At 41.9% G+C, this 22,773-nt stretch overlaps 1 protein-coding gene across 26 annotated transcripts in view; it reads right to left on the reverse strand.

The window, feature by feature from the left end:
• The window catches only part of TTN (titin), a 237,758-nt gene extending 222,119 nt beyond the window's left edge, over positions 1-15,639 (reverse strand). For all 26 annotated transcript variants that reach the window (XM_069983050.1, XM_069983048.1, XM_069983045.1 and 23 more), the window contains exons 1-4: positions 15,440-15,639; positions 14,201-14,304; positions 1,826-2,029; positions 672-959 (exon numbers count right to left, since the gene is read on the reverse strand). In XM_069983050.1, coding sequence (XP_069839151.1) covers positions 672-959; positions 1,826-2,029; positions 14,201-14,291 — 583 coding nt within the window. In that variant the 5' untranslated portion in view covers positions 14,292-14,304; positions 15,440-15,639. The remainder of the gene's footprint in view (positions 1-671; positions 960-1,825; positions 2,030-14,200; positions 14,305-15,439) is intronic.
• Positions 15,640-22,773: the final 7,134 nt, after the last annotated feature.

The following is a 22,773-nucleotide window of genomic DNA, read 5'->3' on the forward strand; positions in this document are numbered from 1 at the left end:
AACACGCATCACATTCAAACCCAACTCTGTGTCACATGACCTAGATAGACCTTCAATGTAAGTCTAAGGGGTCTATCTAGGGCGCAGACACAGAGCGTATTGAAGAGAGTGTGGCAGCTCTTTCTACTGATTGGTCAGGGTTTGAACATTCTCTCTGACATGTCAAAAGGTACCCTTTAAAGAAGTCTGGCAAAATGAAAATTCAAGGCAAGAGGGTGTGCTCCCGAACCGCTGCCAGGCTCCAGTCTTTCCTGGCTTTGTGGTATGTCACCTGAAAGTACCCGCTTAGCAAATCAGTGACTGCAGCAGTGTCCTGTCTCATTCACTGGCTGGCTGAGCGGGCATTCCTGGGCCCAGGTCATGGCAGCAGCAGGCGCTGCAGGAGCCTGGTGGGGTACAGAGAGTGGTGATGCAGCTCTGAAGGGGCATGGGGCCAAGTAAGTATACATTCTTTATTGGGTACCCTCACTCCCCTGCCTTCAGCAGATTTTTCATTTTGACTGAACTTTTCCATTAACCCTCAGACTATGTTTACTGTAGCATAACATGGAATCAAGTCCAGGCCTACCTGCAAGCGTAATGCCTAAGCCAATAGCTGCCAATTTGGGGCATCACACCTGCACCCAGCATAACACTAACCATCAAAAAACCCTTGAAACCAAAATCTTTACCTTGAACAGTTAGTTCAGCTGTTGAAGTAGCACGTCCGACATTGTTAGTTGCATTTACAGAATAGGTGCCAGAGTCTTCAGGGTACGCTTCTGCAATGATTAAACTGTAGAGGTCTCCATCTTGAAGGATCTGGAAATCTGGGGAGCTGCGAATTTCAGCTCCCTCTCTGTAGAACTTCACCACAGGTGTAGGGATTCCACTCACTCTGACGTCAAGTCGAACTTGACTGCCTTGTCTTACTGTCGTAGTCTGTAGTCTTTGTGTAAAATTCGGGGGTGCGGTTTCGGCTACAGGAAACAAAACAAAAAAAGTCAAATTGAGAAAACTAGTAATGCCTGTATGGAACAAGTAAGAATGTGATTAGCGGAATCAGAAAACAAAGAACTTCCTGGTTGACTGTGTTCTAGATTCATGATCCATGGAATCAGAAAAAGGATATCAAGGTAAAAGAGCGGCTTATAATTTGTTCTCTACATATATAGAGGGAGGATTTTTTCAGTAGTTTCTTTGGTGGGATGATGAAACTCAATGGAGAGAAGGCTGAACAACAGAGATGAGTGAACTTGTCAAAATGTTTGAACAAACCCAAACGATCAGCATTTGATTACTGAGGCCTGGAGAAGGTTAATGCAGCCTAAGTGGTCTGCACCCACCTTCTCCAGGCAGCGGGATTCAAATGTCAATGATTCAGGGACACGCAAACCCAAACTTTCTCCAAGAAATCACTATAAGTTCAAAACACAAAAAGGAATTGCACAGCCCAATATCAGGTGCTCATAGAACGAATACTCAAATGTCATATTATGCCAAGTTCACATGGCCTATAACACCGGCTGCTGCACACAATGTGTGAATTGACATGTTCTGTGCAGCTGCTATTCAGTGAATAGCGGTCGCACAAAACTGACATGTCAGTTTTTTGTGTGGCCGAATGGAATCCCAGCGGGAGCATATACTGTGTGTATACGCTCCAGACAGGATTTCATTCATTCCAATACAATGTATGTTTTGCATAAATCCCGGCCATTGTTGCAAATTGTGAATTTATGTCTGGCTTCTTTCTGTTTTTTATCTACAGTAGGTTAAAAAATTGCTGCCTCCATGTGCCACGTGTCATTTAGTGTTGTACAACCACCAAACAAGGCATCCATACCGGTAACAAGTAGCTCAGCGGTACTAGTTGCTTGTCCTGCTCCATTGGCGGCTCTTAGGGAGTATCTTCCACTGTGTGCGGCTGTGGTGGCGGGGATCACAAGTCTAGCGCGGCCATCGCTAAACGTGATCTGGACACCTGGCAGTGTTGCAGCAGATATAACCTGGCCATCCCTAAACCAGCTCACCTCCGGAACTGGAAAACCTGGAAAAGAAAAAAAAATGATGTAGTACGATCAGACATAGCTTTCAATTTCCTCTTAACTGAGGAATGATTCCATCTAAAACCTATATCCATTTTAGAAATATTTCCAAAGCATGGTAATTATTGTCACTTTTCTCATTTGCAGCAGTGGCCAACAGGAAGTGCGGCCATATTGATACACCTTTAAATTAGCTTCTCTAAATCTAAAGCTCACCTCTATATTTTCAGTATGTTCTGTCAATAACAAATGGTTAAAGGTTTGCTAAGAGTTGCTAAGAAAATAATTTTAAAGTCACAAACAGTATATGAGCACTCCCTATTGTTGCTTTTGGAAAAATGGTCACAACAAGAGATGAGTGAACCTCGAGCATGCTTGAGTCCATCCGAACCCGAGCGTTCGGCATTTGAATAGCAGTGGCTGCTGAAGTTGGATAAAGCCTTAAAGGGATTATCCAGCACTACAAAAACATGGCCACTTTTCCCCCTCTCTTGTCTCCAGATTGGGTGGGGTTTCAAACTCAGTTCCATTGAAGTAAATGGAGCTTAATTGCAAACCACACCTAACTGGTCATCTAGGCGAGGAGCCGCCCCGTGACTAGTCACCGCTCTGCCAGTGCACAGGATAAAACATGCTCTTACCTCCCCTGCTCCAGCACTAGCGTCCGCATACCACCAGTCCGGTCACGGGGACCCAGGTCGTGACGTGTGAGGTCCGTTCAGCCAGTCAGCGGCCACCGTCAGGGTCCCACCTCAGCCCTTGACTGGCTGAGCGGACCTCACGCGTCATAACCCGGGTGTCCGCTCAGACCAGGAAGCGGCCGGGGACTAGAGCAGAGGTATGCGGCCACCACTGCTTTGGGGGGGGGTATGGTAAGAGCACTTTATTTCTTTTATCCTCTCCAGAACTTGCTAAAAATGGGTCTGGCCAGACTACTCCTCTAAAATACTGGAAAAAACGGTGCAACTACAAAAAACAAGATTGTTGCTGGAATCACTAACTATTTAACTGCAGGTTCCTACAATTGGTTTCAAAATGTATATTTATACATATATTGATTGAAACTAAAACACATCTAATAATAATAAAAAATATTTAATAGAACATAGCACTAACATATTCCACGTGTTAATATTCAGACAATTCAAACAACATATTCAAACAATTCGAACAAGCAGGGCTTCACGGCCGTTGTGCCCCCATCTTCCCACCAACGTTAGTGCCAAAGTCCCTGCCCCCTCTGTGATGCTATCGCAATGGGCTGCTCCTACTGTAGTGTAGGCCGGAATTCATCTTCTGCGGTGCAGGCATGGTAAGACCAGTAAGGATACAACAACGCCACTGCCCAATCACACCTGCACCACAAAAGATGAATCCTGGCCTCCACTGTGGGGGCATGGACTATGGTGCCAACGTACGCGGGAAGATATTGTCCACTAATGATGAAAAGCATGTTTGACCAGAAAGACATTGGAGAATAGAGGTGAATATGAACTGTGCAGCATGTAAACTTTTAAATGGTGCTGAGAACTAGGGGGACTTTATCACTTTAAACCCTGTCACAAAGAAAACTAGGTCCATACTGATGCATTATGTTCATTAAAACATGTTTTAAGGCCATGTTCCCACTTAGTTTAACACTAGCCGTTCTGTGACCCGGCCGGATCACAGAATGGCCGGTGTAACTGAAGATAATCCCAGCCGGTACTACATTACTTCCCGGATGATCTTCACTTCTGCTGAATTCAGATGCGGTTGCACCTGTGTGCGCCCGCATCTGAATTCACCACTGCACACAATGAAGCGTGAGGACGGAGCTGCATGCTCCATTGTGTGAACTGTCAGGTTCTCTGCGGCCGCTATTCAATGAATAGCGGCCCCGGAAACTGACATGTTCGTTTTCTGCGTGGCCTCTAGCGATTCCGTACGGAGTGTATATTATGGGGGACATTTATCAAGCAAAAAATGTGTATTTTGCGGTGGAAAATGGCCGTCTGCGAATGAATTTATTGGCAAATGGCCGTTTTGTGAATAAATATTCACATCCGGACATTTTCCACCCGGTATGCCGGCAGAACCGGGCAGAACAGGGGGCGCGGACTCAGGGTCTGCTTCATTCATCTTTTTTTTGCTAAAAAATGATCAGGAAACCTACTCCAGCTCTGAGCTGGCGTAGGTTTCCTCAGCGCACAAACTGGTGCGCACAGGAATTATGTAGAGGCAATGCGCCTCTACATAAATCTTCGTAGTGTCAGAACTGCGGGGACATTTTTAAGTCCAGCACAGAAAACACCGGACTTAATAAATGTCCCCCTATGTGTATACACTCCGGCCATGTTTCTATAGACCGCAGCACAATGTAAGTTTCATATTAACCACGGCCTTTGTTGCAAATCGTCAACAACGGCCATGATTAATATGAAACTTTAGAAATCTTCAGAAATTTCCAGACCAAAACAGATCAGTCTAAGATGTGAATCCAGTGTTTTTTGTGGCCACAATGCACACGCAGGTTGCTTGTCTCCTCTTCCTGCTCACTCATTCTCTTGTCCCCTCTCCCTTCCATAGACTATAATGGCCAGTGCAAACCCCTCTTTTTTTTATTTTATTTTTTTTATCTTCTATGTGGTGTAAACTGCTTTTTTTCTTCATAATGAATAAATAAGGGGAAGGGGGGTTGTAAAACAGCCTTCTGAGTACATAAGGGAGCTCTTTTGCCTAATAAAACCTATTACTGTACAGTTTCCTATAGTGGCTTGTGCTATTGATTTCCAAAAAGTTGTTTGAAAAGACAGTTACATGCAATGAACACTAGGGGGAGCTAAGTGCATATGGATTTGTACAGTTTGCTGAAAACATAATCGGAGCTGCCATATATATATATATATATATATATATATATATATATATATATATATATACAGTGGTACCTTGGTTTCAGAGTAACTTGGTTTAAGAGCGTTTTGGTTTAAGAGCTCACAGTTTTTCAAAATTGTGACTTGGTTTAAGAGCATTGCTTTGGTTTAAGAGCTCCCTGTACTGGGTGGGAGCCCGAGTGGGGGAGGGGCATGGTCTGCATAGCGGGGTTTACAGCCCTGTACTCTGACCCAGTAAGTCTCCCTCACCTTCCAAATCATGGCAGATCCACGTCAGGCTGGGGCTTACATCAGGGGACAGGACTGTGGAGGTAATCTTTACATAGCTGTAACCCCTCTCTCCCCGGACAGAGAGTGCTGCATGTATGTGCCCACATCTGTCCTGCTCATTCCTTCCTGCTCCCTGCAGTCTCTGTCAGCCCTTGTGTTTCCCATCCTCTCCATTACTGTACAGTAACTTATAATATCACATATTCTGCTGTTTCTGAATGTTTGTTTCATTTGTTTTACATGTTATTCAGAATAATAATTCATTATTTTTGGGGCATGGAACCAATTGTCTGCATTTCTATGATTTCTTATGGGAAAATTTGCTTTTGTTTAAGAGTTGATTTGGATTTACAAGCACGGTGCCGGAACGAATCTGGTGAGATACTCCTACTGGTGGCCAATATGACGGTGCAAACAGGTGAAACAATGCTGTGAAGTCTAATTACATCATGAAAAATGATACCTAACTAGTAAGTCAAAACTATAATTTTTCGTGCAAATTTTGTGTGTGTATATATATATATATATATTTATATTTATATATTCATAGATTGTAATCATGTTTATACAGGTTCCTAAATCTGACTAAAACCAAAATTTGCTCATACCAACCAATGAGTGCTTAGCTTTCATTTTACTGGCGCATATTAATATATAAAAGCTGAACTGTGATTGGTCGCAATGGGCAAAACTGGACAATTTTGGTTTCAGTCAGCTTGATCAATCTGGGCCAATGTATCAGAATATGAATTAGGTGAGCTTGCCATTCAGGAGTCTGGGAAAGCTGAGTGACAACAATCATTTTAAATGACTAAAACTGCTTTTAGGGTGCGTTCACACGTACAGGATCCGCAGCAGATTTGATGCTGTGTTCAGTTTAGATGAAATTTAGAAAATACGCTGCGGATCCGGTCCGTGTGAATGTACCCTTAGTCAGAGTTTGTATCACCTGGTGACTTTTGTCAACTATCAACTTTACAAGCACTTCTTAGGTTTTATATGAAAGTGGCCAACCCCTTTCATATAAAACCTAAGAAGTGCTTGAATATGGTGTTTTAGAAAAACATGACCGCTTTCTTTCTGAAACAGCACCTCTCCTGTCCTCAGTTTGTGTTTTGTAGCCCAGTTCTATTGAAGTGAATGGAGATTAACTGTAATACCACACACAACCTGAGGACAAGGATGCTGTTGTTTTTGCAATAGCTGTGATTTTTTCTAATCCTGGATAACCTCTTTAATACTTCTAATGGATTTCGGATGCATCTTTTTTGCACATTGCTTCTTCATAGAAATATACTGTGCATCATATCGTCTGCATGTTGATGCGCAGTGTATTCTTGTGGAGGATGCATATTGACGTGTATGCCACATGCTGCTCCATGTGCAGCCATCTTATGGACAGAATCACCATCTACTGTGTTTCCCCCAAAATAAGACAGTGCCTTATATTAATTTTCATTCCCAAAGAGGCACTATGTCTTATTTTCGGAAGCACAGGGAGGGAGATTGGTAAGCGGCGCCAGGAGGATGAGAGGTGAGCAGCACGGGGAGGGAGAGGGGTGAGTGACACAGGAAGGACAGGGGTGGGCGGCACAGGAGGGAGAGGGGTGGGCGGCACAGGAGGGAGAGGGGTAAGTGACACGGGAAGGACAGGGGTGGGCGGCACAGGAGGGAGAGGGGTGAGTGACACGGGAGGGAGAGGGGTGGGCGGCACAGGAGGGAGAGGGGTGAGTGACGTGGGAAGGAGAGGAGTGAGTGACGCGGGAAGGAGAGGAGTGGTCTACATGGGAGGGAGAGGGGTGAGTGGCACAGGAGGGAGAGGGGTGAGTGACACGGGAGGAAGAGGGGTGGGCGGCACAGGAGGGAGAGGGGTGAGTGACGTGGGAAGGAGAGGGGTGAGTGACGCGGGAAGGAGAGGAGTGGTCTACATGGGAGGGAGAGGGGTGAGTGAAACGGGAAGGAGAGGGGTGGGCGGCACAGGAGGGAGAGGGGTGGGCGGCACAGGACGGAGAGGGGTGAGTGACGTGGGAAGGAGAGGGGTGAGTGACGCGGGAAGGAGAGGAGTGGTCTACATGGGAGGGAGAGGGGTGAGTGACGCGGGAAGGAGAGGGGTGGGCGGCACAGGAGGGAGAGGGGTGGGCGGCACAGGATGGAGAGGGGTGAGTGACGTGGGAAGGAGAGGAGTGAGTGACGCGGGAAGGAGAGGAGTGGTCTACATGGGAGGGAGAGGGGTGAGTGACGCGGGAAGGAGAGGGGTGGGCGGCACAGGAGGGAGAGGGGTGGGCGGCACAGGACGGAGAGGGGTAAGTGACGCGGGAAGGAGAGGGGTGGGCGGCACAGGAGGGAGAGGGGTGGGCGGCACAGGAGGGAGAGGGGTGGGCGGCACAGGAGGGAGAGGGGTGAGTGACGTGGGAAGGAGAGGAGTGGTCTACATGGGAGGGAGAGGGGTGAGTGACGCGGGAAGGAGAGGGGTGGGCGGCACAGGAGGGAGAGGGGTGAGTGACGTGGGAAAGAGAGGGGTGAGTGACGCGGAAAGGAGAGGGGTGGACGGCATGGGAGGGAGAGGGGTGGGCGGCACGGGAGGGAGAGGGGTGGACGGCATGGGAGGGAGTGCCTTACTTTGTGCTACTTGGTAGATTAGTTTGAGTGTCTTATTTAAGGAGGATGCCTTATTTTCGTGGAAATATGGTAAGCTGCCCTGACAGAACAGAGAAGGAAGGGAGCGGATCTCAGCAACAATGGACACATCAAGTCACATTATTCCCCATTTACAGGCCCTTCAAATAAAAGTGACCAACCCCCTTTAAGTATACAAAATAAACTATATATAAATGATAAATAAATCATTTAGGTCAAATACATTTCCCTTTATTTTATGGTCCACAAGAGATGGGTGTAATATGGAATTAAAGAGGTAAAAAAAAAAAAAATCTAATCAACTGGTACCAGAATGTTAAGTAGAGTAATAAATGACTTCTATTTAAAAATCTCAAGTCTTCAAGTACTTATCAGCTGCTGTATGTCCTGCATGAAGCGGTGTATTCTTTCCTGACACAGTGCTCTTTGTTTCCACCTCTGTGACAAGAACTGTCTACAGCAGGAGAGGTTTTCTATGGAGATTTGCTACTGCTCTGGACAGATCTTGTCATGGACAGTAGAAAACAGGCTAGATAGAATACACCACTTCCTGCAGGACATACAGCAGATGATAAATACTGGAAAACTTGATATTTTTAAATAGAAGTAAATCGTTATAACTTTCTGATTAAAAAAAAAAGTTTTGCCAGAGTTCCCTTTTAATGCCCTCATGTCTACTGCAGTCCTATTCACAATGCAAAATTATAAGCTACAACATTTCAAGAGTAACAGTAATAAGCAACATTACAATTATCAGAGCATACTAATACTAATCCGCTTCTATATAACATAATCTAGGTATATACCCGTAGGCATTAGGTGGTGCCTGGGCCCTGGTAGAGAATACCATTTATAGTACTGCTGCCTTCTTCTTGCTAACATGTCATAGGACCCTATTCAGACAGCAAGGCCCCATTCGGACTACCCCTACAGTTACATCCCTGAAAAGGAAATTGACATCATTTTCATGCTGCCTTAACCATGAGTCATCTGGGAGGTCCCCAATGGCTTCTGACTACCCTGCTGGCCTGGACTGATAGATCTCTCTATACCTAAACAGGCAGAGATCTAGCTATTAAGACTGAAGGGGAGAGGCCACTAGAGGCTCAACAATGAATCATGGTTCAAGTAACATGAAAATGATGACCGGTTCCCTTCAACCACAGTCCTATATGAAACAACCTAATTATACAAAAAAAAAAAAAACTAGATTATTTTTATTTAATTTTTTTTTTTTAAAAAAAAGCTCCTGCACCCTGGCGACAAAGTCAATCAACTCTCAAGTAGCATTTATGATCTGATGTCCTATCTGAACAAGGAACCCCTACAGAAACCAGGGCACAAGTGCAACTACATCCTTTACAGCTCCTGCAGTTATGCTCCTGTATAAAGTCCTTACTGTGCATTCACACGTTCCATGCAAGGTCCGTAAATATGGACAATGTGCTATGGAACGGAATTCAGAGTTCCCGGCATCATCATTCATAAAGTGTCACTGTCATCATAAAAACTTTTGACATGTCAGAGAGACAGGTGAAAAGTTTTAAGTGTTCTGGGTCTTAGTGTTCAGACCCATACCGATCATGAGTGCACTGTGTCAGTGAAATCAGTCGGGCTCCACAGACTTAAAGGGGTTATCCAGTGTTACAAAAACATGGCTACTTTTGCCCCACTCTTGTCTCCAGATTGGGTTGGGTTTGAAACTCAGTTCCATTGAAGTAAATGGAGCTTAATTGTAAACTGCACCTGACCTGGAGACAAGAGTGGGGCAAAAGTGTCCATGTTTTTGTAGCGCTGGATAACCTTTTTAAGATGTAAGCTCGCTTACTCCTTGTTCCCCGTGCTCTGCTGGCACTATTTCACACCATGGGAAGCTGCGGGAGGGGCTCCCCGGGCTATCTTTAGATCGCCCAGGTGGCCCTATTACACAGAGCGATGGCCAGCAGACCGTTGTTATCGTTAAAAAATCTTTCAACATGTTTAAAAACAAGGATCAGCCGACATTGTGTGATTATCGTCGTCTGTAATGGCTGAATACGGCTGATAATCGCTTGGTGTAATAGAGCCTTTACATCAGGGGTGGGGAACCTTTTCCATGTCGAGGGTCGGTCGGGCATTAATAAAATCATACGAGGGCCGCATACCGTGTGCGGCAGTTAGTAGCGGGGGTTTGCAGCACCCAGGGCAAGGCAAAGTATTGTTCCCCTAGTTCCCCTGCTATTGTAGTTAACCCCCCCAGTGATGCCCCTTGTAGTCTAGTTAACCCCCAAGTCATGTCCCTGGTAGCCTAGTTAACCCCCCCCCAGTGATGCCTCTGGTAGGCCTAGTTAACCCCCATCAGTCAGGTCCCTGCTAGCCTAGTTAACCCCCATCAGTCATGTCCCAGGTGGCCTAGTTAACCCCCATCAGGCATGTCCCTGGTGGCCTAGTTAACCCCCATCAGGCATGTCCCAGGTGGCCTAGTTAACCCCCATCAGGCATGTCCCTGGTGGCCTAGTTAACCCCCATCAGGCATGTCCCTGGTGGCCTAGTTAACCCCCATCAGGCATGTCCCTGGTGGCCTAGTTAACCCCCATCAGGCATGTCCCTGGTGGCCTAGTTAACCCCCATCAGGCATGTCCCTGGTGGCCTAGTTAACCCCCAAATAAAAAAAATAAACATCCCACTCACCTTACCTCCGTTCCCACGCTGCCCATGTCCTCTTCTGTCCCAGGTCCTATGTGCCGGTCTTTCTCCTGCAGGCGGCGCGCGATGAAATGACGTCATCGCGCGCGGCCCGCAGGAGACTGAAGACACGCGCCGCTCTGCTGGGGAAGAAGCCGGCATAGACAGCATCCTCCTGTGTCCGGCAGCTGTCACAGACACCGGAGGATGCTGTGTATGCCGGCTCCTTCCTCCTCCAGAGCGGCGCGCATCACAGGGGAGCTGCGGGCCGCGGGCCGCATCGGGAGGTCTCAGGGGCCGGATGCGGCCCGCGGGCCGGAGGTTCCCCACCCCTGCTTTACATAGACAGATAAGGTGACACAGAGCAAGGAGAGGACCACAGACTTTTCCAGACTCGTTCTCACAATCGGTATGTGTTTGAATCGGAGCTATCAAAACCAAGCAGAGTCCAACGGCACCAAAGAGCTTGTTCAAAAAGGCCAAATGTATAGGGAGGATGTGAGCTGATAGGCCCACAATCCCGAGTGTGAGCACTGTACGCATGCAATGGAAGAGTCCTGCAACTTTCAAGGTGAATTCAATGTAGTTTAATTAATCTGATCCGGTACAAACAATGTAACGTTCCGACCTTTATTATCAAGCTTGCTAGATAAAGAACTGCATGAAGGACCTGCATTGTTTGTACTGGATCAGAAGAATTAAACTTCATTAAATTCACCTCAGATGCTGCAGGGCTTGTCCATTGCATATGTCTCTAACATGTCAAAAGTTTTTATGATGACAGTGACACTTTAAATGTTTGCGCTACTGTACTGACATGCTGTGTCAGCACAGTAGCACAAAGATTTAAACAGTAGCACATCGTCCATATTTACAGACCGTGCATGGAACGTGTATAAGTATTTAAGTATATATACATATATATACAATTACTTACTTTTCTATCAAATAACCTACGTAATTCAGTAATTCTACCCAGGTAGAATGCACAATCCTGTGCTATATAAAATGTACTCATGAACTTCCTCTTAACACCTCTGTTACCCAGGCCTAATAGGTGTGATATATTTATCCAGTATATACAGTGATTCACACCATTTTGGTTTGCTTGTCCATTCACATCCTACTGTTAATATATAACGGCTGCCCCCTCAGTCAGGCTCTATTTTAGAAGAGACAGCTGCCGTGAAAGCTTTTGATTGACGGGACAACTTTTTGGAGGCATGACAATGTTAGGAGATGGAGGCCGGGGATCAATGCGTCAGACCTTTTATAGTGACACAGCTGTTTGTTATATAGCTTAGGAGAGGGTCAGCTTCCCTGAAATAGCACATCACAACTGCTCCCAATACCAGCTGATCCTTTCAACCAAACCTTAAATTTGTCATTATCACACTATGCTGCCAAAACCGGATCACTGGCCCCCTACATTGCGGATGGCTACCAACAGGCCACATGCTGTACACCAACCAATCTATACATAACCATTATTTTTTACTTAATTATGGGCACTGTAATGAGTAGGTCAAAAAAAAAAAATCTAGCTGGAGGTCCCCCCCCCAAAAAAAGAAGAGGAAATCCTCCACAAATACTGCTAAAACATTTCCACATTTCTACCATACTTAGAAATCTATTGTTATGTCTATGTGGCCGGTCTATATGAAAGAGTTTATGATAAATGGATTATCCAGGCTTAAAAAAAAGGCTACTTTCTTCTAGAAACAGCACCTCTCTTGTCCTCAGTTTGGGTATGGTGTTACAGCTCAATTTTGGAGTGAATAGAGCTGAATTGTAATACCACACACAACCTGAGCACAGGGGTGGCACTGTTTTTGCAAGAATGTAGCTGTGCTTTTCTAATCCTGAGTAACCCCCTTTAAAAATATCAACTAAGATCCCACTGGATCCTTGACTCAAGAGATTACATATGTAAAAAAAAAAAGAAAAGAAAGAGCACTATGATTGTTCAAGGGTTATGTCTATTATTGCAGTTTATTCTTATTCACTTACATGGCGCTAAGCTGCAATACCAGACATGGCCTACAGCTAAGTGGCGCTGTTTTCAGAACAATAAAAAGCTACTTTTTTTCTGATTTATCGGAAAAATCTAGCTTTACTTTATCTATAAATTATACAATTGTTTGTGGTCAAATATTCTGCCTTTAACTTGTTACTAATTCCTATGCATGGTATATAATATGTAGAAAATGTGGGAAAATATCAACTAAGCCAAATGGACTCCTTATGAACTTATAACAAGTCAGCCAAATTTACATGACTGTAAAAGGCCAGAAGTGTATAACCAACATAAAGCCGGGCTTACACTGGGCAAATCAGTGACTTTATTAGGAGCAAAGCCCAAACAACGTATTCATTTGTTAAAGGGTTTTTCAAGGATTTTAAAAAAGTTTTTTTCTTCCAAACACAGCACCACACTTGTGATTAGGTTGCGTGTAGTATTACAACTTTCCGCTTTAACTGGGTTCACACTACGTATATTTCAGTCAGTATTGTGGTCCTCATATTGCAACCAAAACCAGGAGTGGATTAAAAACACAGAAAGGCTCTGCTCACACAATGTTGAAATTGAGTGGATGGCCGCCACAAAACGGTAAATAACTGCCATTATTTCAATACAACAGCCGTTGTTTTAAAATAACCGCAAATATTTGCCATTAAATGGCGGCCATCCACTCAATTTCACCATTGTGTGAACAGAGCCTTTCTGTGTTTTTAATCCACTCCTGGTTTTGGTTGCAATATGAGGACCACAATACTGACTGACATATACGTAGTGTGAACCCAAAGAACGTTTTCTCTTTAAACCTATGCAACATGACCATAATTAAAATAAATTGTAAAAATATTCCAAAACACAGAGCTACATATAATAGAAGACAAAAGAGTAATAGTAAATAAATTGGCTACCATAATTCTTCATGCAATGAAAACATCTCTGCTTTGGGGATACACATGAAAAATTTACAGAATTGGGCCTATTCAGGTTTTAATCTTCTTAAGGTCACCTTCACATTACAGTATTTGGATCGGTATTTTGCGTCAGTATTTGTAGGCCAAAACCAGGAGTAGGGCCAAAACAGGGAAGAGATACAAACCTTTTCTTTTCATTATGGTTTTGGATTTCTTTGTGGCTATGTTCATACATCTTTTTTAGGTGAAAAAAAACCCAGCCATTAAAAATGATCACGATTATTTACAGCCGCCATTATAAAATAACGGCCATTATTTTGCCTATAAAGATGTTGTGGGAATATAGCCTATAGGTTCTGTACTGATACTGATGGAAAATGCTGACCAAAATCCTGCCATCTGAACCTAGCCTTAGGGATTGTTTATAACCTATACTATAATCTGAATTCTGAAACAATCCAGAATCACCAACTGTCTAGTATTCTGCATGAGGGTATAAACACACACACACACACCGTATACGCAGCGTATTTACTGCTGCGATACGCAGCAAATACGCAGCAGATTAGATCTAAATAACACAGCATCAAATCTGCACCATCAAATCTGGTGCAGATCTGCTGCGTATCTGCTGCGTATACGGTGTGTGTGTTTGTACCCTTATACTGAATAAACACAGCATACCTTGTAAGCACACACATTTATATATAATATATCTACAATCACATACAATAATATGACCCTTATTACTGCATAACAATGAATTTATTATATTATATAAAAGTATTTGCTTACCACTAATCTGAGCCTCAAAGGTTGCGGCACTACCCTCCAGTGCCACAACACTTTGTACCGGCTGTATAAACGTCGGTGCTTGTGAAGCCATGTTTATAGGCACTCTGTAAAAAAATAGGTAATATTCCAATATTAAAAAACTATTCTTAAAACGTAATAAATGTAAAAAAATACAAATAAAAAGATAAAAGTATTAATAGAATTATCAAATGTTGTGTAAGTAAATACTATAATCAAAGTTTTGTATTTCTAGAATTTATCTAGAACATATAGATTAGATATTAGTAAGTGAACTACACATATATATATATATATATATATATATATATATATGTGATTAGTATGAATTGTTAAGGCATCAAAGCACAAAGTGTGAAACCAGGGATACACTTCTATGTAATTGTCAGAATACAAAAAAAGAAAACAAATTAGTATTCAAAAGATTAATATATAATTATTCAGTATTCAAAAGATTAATATAAGTATAGCACTTTCCAATATATATATATATATATATATATATATATATATATATATATACTTTGCATCTTTTATTAATTTAATTATGGGTCAGTCTTGTAAAATAAAAAAAAAAGTTAAATAAAAAAAATAAAGATAATATTTTTTTTTATTAAATATTCAACAAAGTTAGGGATATTTTGTATGATATCATATTTTTTTTATTTAGGAATAATCAAGAGAGATCACAAAAGGTCATGTGCTAAATTTAGCAGAGGGAGCCATGATTGACAGGGGACAAGTGGTCACCGCAGGGATGATACAGATATGGGAGCAAATGATTCCCTTAAAAAGTCATCAGAGCCTGGCTGATTCCTGTAGGATCTTATCAGAGTTATTCCTGGCATATGTCTCCCTGTGAGTAATACTTTCTAACCTTGTCCCTTTACTTTACAAGAACCGAAAGTTACAAAATAAGGATGTGAATGTAGAAATCTCTATTTTCAAAATCCAAACAATAGAGTTTGTATGACAATACACAAAATACTACGCTAAGAAATAGGAGATATTCTGGTCATATCCACAAAGACAGATAGATACTATCAATATATATATATATATATATATATATATATATATATATATATATATATATATAGTGATTTTTTAAAAAATATAAGCAGGGTTAAGTGACAGTGCTACATATACAATATATAGCTAAATATACAGCAATTGTAGTTAGTTAAGTAGCCCTAATGGTAAAATAAACTGAGCACTGACCTGATTCTTCAGAGTGCCTACAGGGGTTGGGGCTAAGCCCAAGGGTTGGAAAACGACGTCTTTATCCCCAAGAATAATGTTAGACAATCCCAGTGTGAAAATGGTGGGCCTCTGTGCCTAGAAAACAAAACTACACAGGGGTTTTGCTGTGTGTAGTTTTGTTTTTCTATGCAATCCCTACACCCGAGGCAAGGCTGGGGATGCACGAACTGCTCAGAAGTGCTAACTTGGTGCTTTTACCTTTTATACCCCAGATCTGCTGACAGACCACCGGCATCATCACGGGCCCACCCTTTTGCTTACTGGATGCTGGGAGAGGGTGGTCTAGTCTGTGTAATGTCACACCTGTCTCCATGACTGCTGGTGCTAAATTTGTCATTCTTAAATTTGTCTCCACTGAGGAAACCCAACATGTGCACTGTGGGGGGAAGTGCGTCTGCCCAGACCTTGTCTTTCTCTCCCTGTGGATAGAAATAAGCTTAGAAGATAAGTAGGACTCAACAGGTCATAAATAAGAATTCTATATGCCTGTATGTATGTATTTACATTGAGTAGTTAAAAAAAAAAAAAAAAAAATGGCTACATACAATATATTTGTGAACAAACAAAATATAGTATAGTACTGTAAAGAGTAAAAGAAATGGATGTTACTTAATATTAGTCTGCAACTGTCTTAATCGGCTAATAAAATAAATAAAAAAATTGAATCTTAACCTCACTGAAAACCTAAACTCAGCTTCATCACCTTCCCCCCATGTCAGACCTACAGGAGTCCAGGAGATTTCATAGAGATGTTTGGTGATATGGACAGGGCACAGTAGTCACCAGTGAGTTTTTCCATGTCTAAGAGTACTATTACACGGAACAATAATCGGCCGAATTGGCCCGATTCGGCCGATTATCGCTCCATGTAATAAATACAATGATCAGCCGATGACAACGATCATCGGCTGATCGTTGAGATAGGTTTGGACCTATTTTCCAGACGATATACCCGGTCTACTTCTCCCCGGGTCCTGCACGCTCTAGCTTCAGAGTGGCCTGTCAGCTGACAGGCCACGGCGGTCCCGGCCTGTGATTGACTGAGCGGCCTGTCAGCTGACAAGCCACTCTGAAGTTAGAGCACACGGGACCCGTGGAGAAGACCGCAGCAGCAGCCCTGGAACGTAGATAGGTAATGTATATAGTTAAGCAAGGGCTGCAAGGACATCGGTAATGATGTCCCTGCAGCCCTTGTTTAATGTTTATCGGGCCGTGTAATAGGTCAAGTAAATGAGCGACAATCTAGAAGATCGCTGCTTGTTTACAGATATTATCGGGCCCCAATCGGCCTGTGTAATACCACCCTAACAGAGTCTTGGTGGTGTCAAGAAGTCCATCCTTTAAAGTCCTGAAAATTTTTTTTGACCATGCACCCACTGCTTTTGCGCATTACACATGTTGTCCATATTTCTTAATGAAGGCTCTATCACACCTCTACTCACGCTTGAGTAAGAGGGCTCCATCCCTCGAAACGTCAAGGCAGGTCTGGAGTGATGTCAGCTTAGTTCTGAAGGTGAAGATACACTAAGCCCTTTGTGATACACAAAATATGGTTGGAATAATGGCAAGTAAAGAAAAAATGGACTTCATAATCACAAGTCTCTCTATCATATATTTTGTCGGGGGTAATGAGAAATGGTCATGCTCCTGTTGGGATTCATTGGTGTCAAGAAGTTGAATTCAATTTTTTGTAGCGAGGGACTGGAAATGGTTATATCAATATTACCAGTACCTAACAGACAAGTATATGGACATTAAAGCAGCCCTACAGTGTAGGCACAAAAACACATAGCTCTGCTTTCTAGACCCTGTGATCTTGTCATGGGTGGATGGAGAACCATGGATGATCACAGTCACCAACTATCCTTCAGTTGCTACTTAATACATAATTTGCTAATGCTGATGGATTCTAGTGCTCTACACAGTGGCCCCTTTTTGTAAGACGAGTCAGCCGGAGTCAGACGGAAGGAGCAGTTATGTCTAATGAAGGGGATGGCCATCTTTTAAGCCCTTGGGGTCATCGCATGTGATGTCTGCGTGACTGGATCATTCCTTGGGAAATTGCACTAACAACAACCACCATTCTTCCCACCTTGCTTGGCCAAAAGTTAGCTAATGTTTAATGTTTTTTAATCTCCTTATTTGATAAAGCAAGTTACTGGTATGGACCTGTATGGTAGGGAGAGATATGCATAGATAGGCATCCTTTGCTTCTAGAAGGTACCAGGTCCTGGTGGTCCTGGTGTAAGCATGCCCTGTGGACCAAGTGGCAGGAGGTCAGCCAAGAAAATGTAGTCAGCACTTGGTACACAGGGATCAGTACTACAGAATGAGGCTGGTTCTGGTGTTCTGTGCATCTACCATACAACAACATGCAAATCTCCTGCAGAAATCTGCCTCCCACTTTAGGGGGGACTTATTGTCTTGTTCATTACAAATCTGACATCTTGAGCATACCTTAACAGTTGATGATAAAGGGGTTTAATCGAGTACTGGCAGTCAAGCCTGGTCTCTTTCTACAGACACCCCACCCCCCAAAAAACAATCAAAAATATTAATATGGTAGTTAGCAATCTATGCAGAAGGACTAAGGGCCTTATTACACTGATGATTATGGTGTGATAAATTGTTAAATCTTTCAAATTTAAGCAATATTCTTCCCGTGTGTATGCAGGCAATGATCAAACGGCTAACGAAAATTTGTTCATATGACGTTGATGACATCTTTAGAGAAGACCATTAAATTAGCATTAACCACACATTTTGCGGTGAAATCAGCCAAGTATGGGCGGTAATTGTTTGGTGTAATAACACCCTAACTGAAAATGCTAGATATTCACATGGAATATTTCATGCATTCAAAGTTCTTTGTTAAAATCTACCTATAATTTAATAGATGCTTGTGGGAAAAAAATCTTTTTTTTTATTCCCTCTAAGCAGGGGCAGGGTCCTCCCCATGTACTAGTCGGCCATTTAACTTCATGTAACCTGTTTTGGATCTTGGAATGTTCCTGTTTGTCACCCCCTATTGCTTGTATAGCGCTCTGGAATTAAGGGTGCTTTATAAATAATAATAATTATAAAAATAATAATGATATATATATATATATATATATATATATATATATATACTGTATAAATATATATATATATATATATATTTATTATACACTTTATATTGTGTAAGTGTTTTAGGTTTAACTTTTTAACGTGTTCCCTTGTTAAATGTAATCCCATTAGACCGCTGGTCTCCAGAACTGTTACTCAAGGGGCTGTAAAAGCTATTTCTAACCTTCTAAACCTTCCCTATAAACTTTTACAAGCGCAAAAATTAGTCGCTGACAGACTGGCACATGTGCACAATGTAGATGCTTATACGATTTTTTAATATGTGCAAATGTATGCCTTTCTTTCTGCTTATAATTTATAATATCACAATTATTATTACTGGATAGAATTGTAAGAAATTATAACGTAACTTACATATCGTATAGAGTTGTCTTTGTGGAACGTGAGAAGTTGTTCCCTTTAATAAATGAACAACAACATTACACGAAGTACAGTCTATACAATTCTTGTAATCACTCATCTCCAAGGTGAATATCTATCATCACTATAGAATGAGAATGTGCCATGCTGATTATAGAGACACCATAAATAGCTGCTAAAATGTTGACTTCAGCAGATACCATATAACAACACTGGGAAAAGTCTGGATAAATGTAGCCTAGAAGTCTAACTTGTGCCCCCATTGACTAAAGTTATCTATCTAATGCTGCGTTTACACGGAACGATTATCGTGCGAATTTGCACAATACCGATCGAATTCGAACGATAATCATACGTGTAAACGCAGCGAACGATCAATCGACGAGCAAGAAATTGTTCATTTTGATCTTTGAACTTGTTCTCAAATCGTCGTTGGCCGTTCGCAAAAAATTTGCAGATCGTTCCGTGTAAACAGTCGTTCACCGATTTAACCTATGTGCGAGATAGGCTTTAGCGATCGCAAAACGATTGCAAAACAATCGCCAAACTATTTTTCCGTACGGTATATATTGTTCCGTCTAAACGCTGACCGCTATAAAAAAAATTAATTGTTACTTCGAAATCGTTAATCGTACAATTGGGTGAATTATCGTTCTGTGTAAACGCAGCATTAGTTAAACCTTACCATGAACCAGTGATTGTGTTACTTTGCAGTAGTGGTGCAGTTTTTACCCATACCCTCCCCCCAATCCACAAGGAAAGAAAAAACACTTAAGCGCAGCATTTATTTTTATCACTATATTGTAGCCTATTTAATTTTAGTTATTATTATTTTATTTTTTATAAAAATACAAAATGAAAAAAAAAAAGACAATGCAAATACAGAAGTATAATAAAGTTGTGGAGTTACATAGGGGGTGAAAGCATACAATATACACTACATTCCTATTATGCTATTATACCCACTGTCTTATGACCATGAAACAACATAGAAATACAGGGAAAAAATTGAAAGAAGTATAGAAAAGAAATATATAATGGAAAGGTGGCATATAAAAAAAAAACAAGAAGCATAAAAAGGTAGTATATTAAGAAAACAAGAATAACTGAAAAAGAGAGAAAGGACATTTGTAATCTCTCATAGCCATTGAAAAAGATGATATTTTAGAACTTCACCAAAATGTAAGTACCAAAATGTAAGTCCAGAGGGCAGAGAACAACAAACTGTGTCTGAGGGGCCTAACAAAGAGGGGCCTAACTAGAGTGTGCACATAAAGGGGATCTAGCTACTGTGTGGGGTCACAGTAGAGACCTAACTACAGTGTGGGTGCACATAAGGAGACTAAATACTCTGTGGGGTCATTATTATCATTTGAGGTTCTATAGATGGAGAAATTTCATAGAAGTAGGGAATGGTAAGGATGGTACTGGAAAAGTGAGGATCCTGACATTCTGCAGAGTTTCTGCAAATTCTGCAGAGTTGAGCCATGGCTGAAAACATCTTTATTGAAGTCTAGGACAGAGAGAACCTGAAAAGAAAAGGACTGCATTTAAGGGTCATTTCATATGATATGGGGCCCTACAAGGACGCAAGCAAGTGCCGATCAGCAAGCTTGGCACTCGTTTGTAGTGCCTACACAAGGCACAATAAATGGAGCGGCCAGGCCACACTAATGATCCCTGTATTATTCCTGTGGACATTTGATTTAAATATATCAGCCACATGTCGTCTATTTAAGCAGAGAGATGTGTGAGAAATTTTGCCACCACACAAAACATGCAATCAGCCAAGGATTGGGCATTTTCCTGCTTTTAAGCTGATTGCTACTCGGGCCCATTATGGGCCAAACAAACAACACTCCATGATGATACTCGTCCCATGTAAAAGGGGCTTAACTGTACTGTGATGACTTATACAATTTGCACAGTCAGTGTAGAACTGATATCTACCACTATTTAAGTATGCAGGATAATATTCATTGTAATAGTGTTTTTATTTATTAACAATATGGCAGTAATGTATGATCATGGTGCGGTGATATTATTTGGTAAGAGTATATCATTTTGTCGTGGTGGTCAAGGTAAGGTAGTAATATTCATCTCTTTAGTAGTAATAGTATTAATATACCATCTTTTTCAGTAACGGTATGCTGTTAATTGGGTGATATTATGCCTTGTATTATTGAAAATATTGGTCTTGGAATAGTGGGAATTATATAGTAACTGTATGGAGGTGATATGGTGATAATATTATTCCTATACTCTGCATACTTTATTATTTTATAATTGTATGACTAAAATTTAGATGTATACTGCACTACCATACATAGAAAATTGTCTTATAGCTATGCTGTCTTGGAGAGGTATATATTTATTTTCTCTGTGCACCACCATCTTACCACCCCACCGCAGTGTCATTGGTGGCCATTTATTTTGCTACACTAAATACACTTTGGTTTGCAGGACAATAAGCACTAGAAAAAGTGTTTCTGTTTGGGATGCCACGTGCAGTTTTTTTTTTTTTTGGGGGGGGGGGCAGATTTGTTTTAATTTATGGGGCGGAGTTACAGCCACTTGGTTATCATTTTGCGACCATAGCATGCACAGTACTCACATGCTATCATATATACAGTATATTTATGTAATTCAGTGTATGGACATATACTGTAGTTAGGCTACATTCACACGTTCCGCGTTCCGCATGGAACACGGACGTGGAATGTCTGTAATGGACTTCTCCCCCTTCCGGACAGCATCTGTAATTAGATGCTGGGAGCGGAAGAACCATGCTGTAATGAAGCAGCAGCGCGGCGCATATCTGTACAGTTCCCCCACTCCCAGCATCTAATTAATCTGTTACAGGCATTCCGTACGGAACATGGAACGTGTGAATGCAGCCTCAGTGTTATTTTCTCCAAGCATCTAAAAGATTTTTCCTGTATTGGTATTCCCCTTAGTATCTCACTTGGTGGTCCCTCCATTGTAGGTGCCATATCTCCACTTTATTCCTGTGAGTGGGGCATACCTCTGTTGCATCTACTTTTATTTGGGTATGTCATTTTTACCATTTTCTAAATGTTCTCTTATGAATTCAAACTAATAAATGTCAGAAAAAATGCGTAATGAACCTGAGGCTGCAGCGTAGCAGTCTCTGGAATCTGCGCCAGTTCTAAGCCAGCACAGATTTTTGCTCCCAGGTATATATTAAGGTAAGTACGGCACAGGAAGAGACCTTGGCCCCCCCTCCATGTTTTGCAATGCCCCCCCCCCCATGTGTAGACATATCCTTTTTCTAAATAGGGAAAATTAAACAGCATCCACTAGAGATATTAATCTTTAAATGAACCTTATTGCATATCCATGACAAACAGAGACGTTTCAACCAACAGTCTTTATCAAGCATACAACCAACTGTTGGTCGAAACGTCCACTGTTTGTCCTGGATATGCAATAAAGCTAATTTGAAGATTAATCTCTCCACTGGATGCTGTTGAATTTTCAATATTTTGGTGTCTACTTGTTGGTAAATTGTCAATACCAACCATACAGCATGCATCCACATCTCTATGCTCTACTAGGCAGATCTCATTGCTGAGTGCTGTTGGATCCCAACTGTTCTGTTATACCCGTTGCCGGCTCGCCACTCGATTGCTTCCGACTGCTGCAGCCGGACATGTGGATTGCTCCTCAATGAGAGATCAGTGTGCTTATACTAGTATAAGGCTTCTAGTATAAGTGTAAAAGAAAAAAAAAAGTGTTATTAATAAAAAAGCCCCCTCCCCTAATAAAAGTTCAAATCACCT

Source organism: Dendropsophus ebraccatus, chromosome 9 (assembly GCF_027789765.1).
Source record: "Dendropsophus ebraccatus isolate aDenEbr1 chromosome 9, aDenEbr1.pat, whole genome shotgun sequence".
Lineage (NCBI taxonomy): Eukaryota > Metazoa > Chordata > Amphibia > Anura > Hylidae > Dendropsophus > Dendropsophus ebraccatus.